At 40.4% G+C, this 9,438-nt stretch overlaps 1 protein-coding gene across 1 annotated transcript in view; it reads right to left on the minus strand.

Moving 5' to 3' along the window:
• The window catches only part of ghrhrb (growth hormone releasing hormone receptor b), a 28,588-nt gene extending 19,513 nt beyond the window's left edge, over positions 1-9,075 (minus strand). The window contains exons 1-2 of the mRNA XM_068589730.1: positions 8,898-9,075; positions 1,061-1,169 (exon numbers count right to left, since the gene is read on the minus strand). Of these exons, the coding sequence (XP_068445831.1) occupies positions 1,061-1,169; positions 8,898-8,999 (211 nt within the window). The 5' untranslated portion in view covers positions 9,000-9,075. The remainder of the gene's footprint in view (positions 1-1,060; positions 1,170-8,897) is intronic.
• Positions 9,076-9,438: the final 363 nt, after the last annotated feature.

A 9,438-nucleotide genomic window follows, 5' to 3' on the forward strand; every position in this document is an offset into this window, starting at 1 on the left:
CAGATTTGAACAGCATCCTGACCGCAACTAAACGAGATTAATCACATGATATTTGAATTTTAGCAGCACTGTAAAAGCCATAATGTGCCATAGTCTCCCTTCAAAGTCAAACCTCAGAATAAGTCAAATCCGGTCCTGGATGTCTATAATTTTACAACGTGACATGAGTCGAGCCCACACAGGAGGGCGTCTGATGGCCCTCAAATAAAATTGCCTTCACAGAGAGGGCGGTTTTCCAAGAGTAAAAGTCCGGAAGGAGCTACGCAGCTACGATTAAAAAAATATGGGGAAATGGTTTTGTTCTGAAAACTGCATCATACAAAAAAAAAAAATCCAAGGGAAAGAGGACATCAAAGTCATTTGTATTCAAATCAGAATCCCACCACTGATGTCTGCCATTTGTCTTCAAGAGGAGAGCAATGGCTTTTAAGGAGTCCTTGGTCAAATTAAGGGGAATAAATCACGACAGATTCAACAGCATTCAATCAAGTGAAACTCAAACAAGAGACAATTGTACACTGATTGAGAACTAGTTGCAGCAGCGGATTCACAATGAAACACGTGTTTTTAGTAGTTTCTGGACGGCAATGGAGAAGAAGACAGATCCAACTTTGCATGCACAATATTCTACTCATTGTTGGTTTGGGGCTTAAGGATTTGTGAGACACTCAGCGAGGCAGCCGAGGACGGTTATTTCACCAGAGATAACCACTTGAGATACATTTTAATTTTCACAATTTTTGTTAGTTAATTCAAAGCACATCTAGCTGTATACAATTAAAACATCCTAAAAAAAAAAGACTCAAGTTAACAGAGCACAGGGATTCCCCTTCATACAAAGCTTTATGGTTTCGTAGTTTTGTAAGGACACTATCGACTTACTATAATTCTCGGGTGACCTTCCCCATAACCTCTACACGTGTATCCAAACTCAGCCCATACTCTAACCTTCGCCAAAGCTTCATTCTAATCTTACCTCTAAAACCGAGACGGTTACAACTTTGCGGGGACCAAATGATTGAGTGTGTGTCTGTGCGCAACGTGATGAAAACACACTAACCTGTCCTGGAGGAGTGGTTGCTCTCCTCCTGTTTGAGGATCTGGTAACATTCCTCCTGAGCCTTCATGTGCTGAACCACCAGGGCACAGTCTGGGTGGATGGCCTCTGTCTAAGAAGAGAGAGCGCCACAGTTATACAACCAAACCCTCGACAGTCCACTGAGGGATGACGTGAAGGTTTTTAAATACCGATGACAGAAATTATTTGGGAAAAGATCAGGTTTTTAAGAGACGTCTTGTGCTACAAGCCAGACAATACTGTTACAATTACACCAAAATACCCACAAAATAATGACAATATAGAAGCCTAAGTATGTCAATCAAAACCATAAATACGTTTTAATCCGTATAACAGACGTGTGGAACATGCAATAAGTGTGTCAAGCTAAGATTTATAAACAAATTCATTTTGGAATCATTTCTTTGAGGTGAAGTGTGAGCCGTGCAATACGCTCTCTTTGAGCTCTGTGTCTTAGTTTTTTTCAAAAAACATTAGTCATTTTTGAACATTCACACAATAAAATCTACGCACTAATGTAGAGAAAATCTAATAAAACAATGTACACCGGTAATGTAGCTGATTCACACACTGAAGAAGGATCCGACCGATTCAACATTATCTGTTTTTTTAAACCTTCACACTGTGGAAACAACCAAGTGGAAAAAAAGGGATTCAAACACAACACTGAGCACGGTAAAATGCATTTATCAGCTTTATGTTGATCCTTTGAATCCTCACTGATCCTGAGCAGAAACAGATGGTTCACTGGCACAAACATGTCTGCAGTGACATTGTGACTTTTAAAGAAAACGGTATAATACCCTTTGAAGTCAATATTATTGAACAAGTGAGCAGTAGTTGAAAGGGGATTATGAGGATATCAATCTATCAATCCTTGCTCTTAAAGCTTGTAAGAGTATAATCTAATCCTTGTTGAATACATGCCGTTGCTCTCCATCTCTCACCACTTGACAACCCAGTGGAAGTTGGTGTTTCTCTTGCAACGATGAACCTCTGTACAATGATCTGCACCCCTGACAGCTGTAACATGGCAGTTTCAACAATTTACTCTGAAAGCCTTGACATCTACTGTCACGGCTCCTCAACCTTGCCTTTCCATTCACGCTTTCTGAGCGTGAAGAGGCGGAAGGACAGAAACCTGCGGACCCATATTGGCCAATAAAAATCGTAGAAGATCACATGTATAATTAATATGCCTAGAAAGTAAAGATTCCCGCAGCGTCTCCACCCTGCGGTCAACTCAATGATGTGCGATCATGTCACAGAGTTGCTCTAGTACGCTGCCAAATGAGAAATAATCCCTTTAATTGCTTTAAATTAGATTTCTCTGATTCGTGTTGTTTGTATGAAATGTGTACTGGGAGACCACCTGCCAGTTGGACAGATGGAGACCTCGCAGGTGAACGTGACCTTTGACCTCATCCTCTGACAACTCTGTAGTGTCCGGGATTAACACCAGAGGAGACGCTCTTTGCTATCGAGCAGACAACAGCTGCCGGGACGTTGCAGGACATCTTACCCTACAGCTGTCAAGATGTTGTTCACTAGGTGTGTGTGTGTGTGTGTGTGTGTGTGTGTGTGTGTGTGTGTGTGTGTGTGTGTGTGTGTGTGTGTGTGTGTGTTGGGAGTTTCTACTCTGAGTAAACACTAAGCATAAAGACATAATTATTTGATCAAATTAAACTCTCTAAGTATAAGTGTCTCTCTGTCTTATATCAATCAATTAATCATTTCAAAGTGCTCTAGAAATGATTGACAGGACAAAACATGGAGAGAAGATGACGAGACTAAATTAAGTTATGAATTTTTCCCATTTTTTTCACACTGAATACATTGATAATGGTGAAACAGTACATGTTAAATTTGCGGTTTTAAATCAATATAAATACTAAACCTATGGTATAAAAATCAGATCATAAGCAATAATAACATCACATAATAAAACACTGCATAAAAGCCAGACTGAATAGATGGGTTTCTACTTTCTACTTGAAAATATCAATATTTTTAGCCCCTCTCAGCTCCTCTGGAAGGATGTTAGACCGGCTTGGAGCACAGTGGCTAAAAGCAGCGTCAATTGTTCTTCTTTGAAAAGGAGAAGAGCCGGAGGATCTGAGGGGTCTTGCTGGTTCATAAACTAAAAGCCTTTCTGGGATGAAGGCTCGTGCAAAGCCATGTGACGCCTTATGAACTAATAAAAGAACTAAAATCAATACGAAAAAACAAACAGCTTACCAGTGTATAGATTGTATTGATATATCTGCTCCCCTTTTGGTCTTACTTGATACTCTGGCAGCCGAATTTGGAGTTCATTGCTGCTGGATTGTTGTATTCTTTGGTAGACCAGAAGGAAGAGCCTTGCAACAGTCCAGCCTGCTCGTTATAGAAGTGAGCATCACTCTCTGTGTTGCTAAGAGAGAGAAATGACCTAAATTGAAAGAGGTCATTTCAGTCCCGTCTCGAAAGAAAAAAACAATCCTGTCCCCACCTCAGACCCGGCTGCTGAAAAGGTTCAGAAGGAAAGATAATTACTGCGGAGATAATTTTGATGTTCGTTTGATCTTATATTGCACAGAACTTGTAAAAAAGCTTCCGACTTTGACACAAAAGAATGAGGGTTTTGTCCTGCGTCCCAGGTGTGGTGCGCTTCAGACTTCTACAACATTTGGCCTGAGGTCTTGAAAATAATCATAATTTTGTGGAGGAGAATCTTTTTTTTTTTTATCTTTCAAGCCCTTTTGTAGGATCCGACTCTCCGGTTGGGTTGCACTTCCTCCGACTGTAAATCCAGGCTGTTTGACGAAGAACCCTGTCAGTTTATTACATAACACAGACTGAATATGCTCGGATGAAACTGTAAGAGCGACATGAATGATGGCATGAATACCCTCCTTAGTTTCCGACAACTCCGAATTAGGTTCTGTTATTTCGTATTTCAAGGATTATCTGATGAAACCACAATGTCGCCTAAACACCAAGCTGTACATGAACAGAATTCACTAAGAAAAGGTTAACATATCCTAACAATGCATTCAAACTGGGTGGCCCATAATCTCTGCCATAGCTTTTACCTACAGCACGAAAAAACTGAGTCTGTGGAGCTGAGAAGCTCCACACAAAAGAGCGTAGTCATATCTGTGCTGCAGGTTTATGGAACAAACCTCCTTCACACAAGCAAGATAGTAGCATGATTATTATGTCTTCCCAAGCAGCACGATTGGTGTTTTATTTTTTAATTTTTTTTGCAGTTTAGTGACGTGTAGAGACTCTGTTGGAATTGATATGATGAGGTGCAGAGCCCGGCATGATTTCCATGTCTCATAGAATCATAAAATCTGTATCAAAAATAAATGAAAAAGTATGTGTGTGTAAGAGAGCAGTGCCATTTGAGCATGCATTATAGCAACCTTTGATCCAAAATGGCAGCAGTTTATGTGGCTGCAATGTAATTTGAATTAAATCACTGTCTTAACTGGGTCATTATTGCAGGGCGCCGATAGCCTCCGGCAACTTTTACCGAGGAGCCATCAGTTACATTCAGAATTTCACAGTGATACAAAGTACAGGTAATCACCAGGTCTCTTATGTCATTAGGGTGCGTGTGTGTGTGTGTGTGTGTGTGTGTGGTATTGGCCCTTTAATGTCTTCAATCTCATCTAACCTCTAGGTCAAGTGATTCGCAATATTCATTTTCATTTTCATGCTGATGATACACCGGTATATTGAACCCATCAGACCTTTCCTCGAGCTCACATCTTGTCTTACAGACATCGTTTGACATTTTGGGGGAAAAACGTAATAATTTGCTTTGTACTGTCTCCGCGTTCAATTTCTTACGCGTTTGTTTTAATACTCACGTCCATCTGATTGGTGGAACATCTTTACACAAACAATCATGGTTCCCAGAAGATGAATCCTGATGATGTTGATGATTCCCCCTCTCCATTATGTTGACATTTTGTGGTGTTGAAGAAAATGCCTCTCGCTATTGGCATGACTGGTATGTACTGGGAGACAGATGTTCATGTTCCCCTCAATCTTTAAAGATCGTCTGATTTTCTCTCGCGCCGTCATCTCGTCAACATTTCAGTCTGTTTAATCCTTTTATGACCAAGTTTCTACGAAACTAATGCATTACCACGAACGTTAGCTGTAGCCTACTTTAGGATTAGTGCTAATTAGTAAATCAACATGTTTGCATTGAAATTGTGAGCATGTTAGCACGCTGACATCAGCAATTAGCTTAAAACACAGCTGTGTCTGAATTTTAAAAAAAAAAGGAGTTCACCCAAATCATAGTTTTTCCATTGTGTCTTTTGAATATATTTTAAAGATTAGAGAAACAAACTAATAATAAATATATATCAGCATAACTTATCTGCCTTTCCTATCGCATCGATCATCTCATGGTCCATCACATTGATCTTGTGACCCATCAGAAGGGTTTGTACAAGCTGGTTTGCAACCACCAGACTCAAATTTAAAAAGGCCCCAAGTTGTAAATATTTTAGCAACAAAACAACGTCTGCCATCTGTCAGCTTCCAGGCATCTCTAAAATAGCATCACTTCATTTCCGGACACACAAACCCTTCCTGTCTTTGATTGCAGCAGCTGAAATACTGTCACTCGCTATTCGCCCCAAAAATAAAATAACATTCTCTAACTGGAGCACATTTCCTCCATGTCGACCTCTCTGCACTTGTTACCTGTGGCCTTTAGATATTATTTTAAGGTTTTACGACTTGTCTTTGAGGTGGAAGCACAACTTGCCTCAGGCTGGCGACATTTGATATTAGGGCAAAGATACATTACCAAAATCATCAGTCTGATGATGCATTGTTATGAACTACCCAACAGTATCTAAAAAGGTAGCTCCAGCAACTACAACAGCAAACGGCTGCTGACACATATTATAACTATATGGTTTGATGCCCGTAAAGCCATTTGTTTTGGAGGAAAGCATTGTGCGAGTGTACTTTAGCTCTTACATGTCAAATGAATTTCCTTCTTCATGCAACATTTACAAATCCAAATACACTTAAAAGTTTGAAATATACATGCCTTCTCATGAATAGACAACACCTTTGGGCTAAGAGAGGTCTAACACTTTTCAGTAAACATTTAAGGCTGTACCACTCAATATTTATGAATTATGAGGATGTCCAAAGGGATATGTGTCGCTCGTAGTACCAAACTGGCAGAGAATTAGCACCCGGCTTTCAACTCATTTGAACATTTTAGTTTCTTTAAATCATTTATTTGGGTTTTTACGACCCACAATGTCATGTTTTGGTCCAGTCTCTCATCAACCCCAACGTCAACACAGCCAGCAATGTTTCCAGTGAAAAAGCATCAAAAACTCGCTGCCTGCCGAGCACCAAACGAGGGCTTGAGACCAAAGCGGTGCTAAAAAGAGAGTGACGATTGGACTTTCATTCATCTGGATGAAACACAGCTTCAAGGCAAATGCTGCCCTCTGTCACTGCATGTGTACATAGGAGGCTGTTTGCAACAACTTTGTGAGATCATATTGTGTCAATGTTGGGTTTACGGCAGGGGTGTCAAACTCGTTTTAGTGAAGCGGCCACATGCTGCCCGTTTTGATCTCAAGTGGCCCGGACCAGAAAAATCACAGCATAATAACGCATAATTAACGACAATGTTTCTCTATGTTTAAATCATCGGTGAAGGTTTTTAGATGATAAACTCTATTTTAAGGTCTTTCAACAATTAACTAGAAACCTAAAGACCAAAAATTCAGACACCAGCCCTCTGTTTATCTGCCTGAGCTCTCCTCTGCAGATTCCCTCGCTTTGTGACACGTTTGTGACGCCACTTTCATGACGAGATCCATGTTTAACGACTTCTAACACCATAATATCAGTGCTCACATCAATTGCGACTGTGTAAGTAATGTTATAAATGTGTCTGTGGATCGCAGCAGCTAAAAAAAAACTCCTCGAAAATGGTCCACTTAAAACAAGTCAATATCAGTTTAAATGTCAGGTATATTTAGAATATACCTTTCATCAGACAGCTCTTTCTTACGGGTAACTCATGCAGTTATATTGCTGTCTTCAAAGCCATCACACTACGATATCAAAAACAGTGAATGCAAATTACCATCTAAGTTTGTGTTAGACGTCATACACACTGACAATATAGACGTAAATATATGTAGATATGCCCCGCCCCCTTTAAGTAAACTAAATACACTAAACACACGCTCATGCATGTTTTGTCCACATCATTTTTCTTTATCTGTCTTTGAAATTTGATCCCCTGTTGTGGAAAAAAATATAATGTTCTGTCAGGTAATGAATTTGCAATTGGCAAACCTGTTTCTGAGAATTATTAACTTAAGAGGCAATTAGAGTGATCCGGAAGTTCAATAAGAGGCATTAGACGTCAATTCTGCTGTCACCAGTAGAACAATTATCTATAATGAAAAGGCGGAGAGGATCATGGGAGCATCTTCACAGTCTGTGGAGGACGGAGCGACTAGAATGCTGCAGGAAAGAGTCCTAAAATCCAGAAATAAGTCATTTTCCCCCCATATGTGTCGAACTCAATGGGTTTTTTCAAAGGTTATCGGTTAGATGCCTAAAATATGATCTGTATACACAGTATGTAGGTATTATGATATTTTTTGCAATATTCTAGCATCCAAGGGAAACATTGTATTGCCTTTTTGTCTGCGTTAACCTCAGTGGTTGACCTTTTAAAAATACGTCAAACGTGCAGCACTCTTAAATTAAAAGCCCATTGACAGCCTTAAAGACCAGGAAAGACACGACACCAAACCAAGTCCTCCATCACAATTTAGACTCTGACGAAGCCTCAGGTGAGCGTGCAGTATAGATGGAGAAGAAAAGCCTCTTTGGTGGCAATCCAAGTTCAAATAAAGATGAAATGGAATTATTTAGCCGTAATTGTCTGCATTGTGTGCATATGCAGAAAAAAAAAATTAATGCTTTCTCTTTGCCGATGTTGTCTGAAGCCAAAGGCAGCAGAGTCAAGTGAGTGTCCAGTGTTCATGGAGTCACAAGAGACATCATTTGTTATTTTCTTTTCATTTATTGAATATTTGTTTTAAGTACGCCAATACGTGTGTTTCTAGAATATCAAACCACCATATGGAAGAGCCAACAGTGTGGTCATTATGGAACGTTGAATGTGAAATCACCACCCAAGAAAAATAAAAACTGATAGTGATCGGAATTCAATTTAGACGTGTCAGACAAAAGCAGAAAATCACTCTAAACTGCACTGTGTGTGTTTGGGAGAACATATGTATTGGTTTTAACTCGGTACAAGCTATATATAACTTAAATCAGCAACCCCCCAAAAATAAAGGGATCTAAATGTAAACAGAAATGGTTAAAAAAAACTACTCATGCCACTAAAACTATAACAGTCATAAAATATATCTGACATGTTGTTCCACCCTTATGACCCTAAACTAACTGGGGGGCGGAGACACATGTTTCTAAGAAATACAAATACAACACAAGATAGAAGAAGATAACAAGTGAATAAAGAAATCTAGAAATGAACTAATACGCACACAATAGTGAAAGTAGCTAATATTATTCCATCAAACTTACTCACCAGGGTATAACGTCTTTTAACTTGTATGGGCGGGGCAACATGAAACCTGGAGGTCATGTCAGACCTTCGCGATGACAACATGTAATGTTTTGTTCTGTGCACGTATGCAATAAAACGATATGTACATACTTCAAATATGAACTCAAACCTCCCCCTTATCACCCAACCTGAGGACCCGTGAGGCTGCGCGTGGCGTGGACTCACCGTCTCCCACACCAGCGGCTGCAGGAACAGAGCCACGTGAAGCAATGTGGACATCCATCTCAGCCGCGAACATCCAGAGATAACCCCACTGTGCAATGACATGCTTCAGGCGTGTTCACTTCGAAAACTAGACGCTCGCAAATAAAAAATATGTCCAAGGGTGATATCAGTCTTTTAATAAAATAAAAGAATTGACTTCCTTTCTTTAAAAAAAATAAAATAAATCTAAAAATCCGTGAAGTGAGAGGCTTGGTGGCCGATTCCCGATGTGAGTATTGGTGGTTGTCCCTCCGGTGTCCGGTGCAGGAGAAGGTCCGCATTACGCGCGGAGGAGACTGAGCCAAACGAGGTGCGCTCCTCTCTGAAAAGGCACAGACGGAGCGGAGCGCACAGACGCTGCGGCGGCGCAGAGCGGCGCGAGGACGCACGCGAGAGGACAGGACGGGGACTCGATCTTCACCTGCATGTGCACTCACTCATGAAGCTGAACAGTTGTGTATATCCTGTGTTACATACATCTCAGAAATGCGGTCTGTCTCTG

This window comes from Clinocottus analis, unplaced genomic scaffold (genome assembly GCF_023055335.1).
Source record: "Clinocottus analis isolate CAN_PGR_092001 unplaced genomic scaffold, fCliAna1.0.p SCAF_23, whole genome shotgun sequence".
Classification (NCBI taxonomy): domain Eukaryota; kingdom Metazoa; phylum Chordata; class Actinopteri; order Perciformes; family Cottidae; genus Clinocottus; species Clinocottus analis.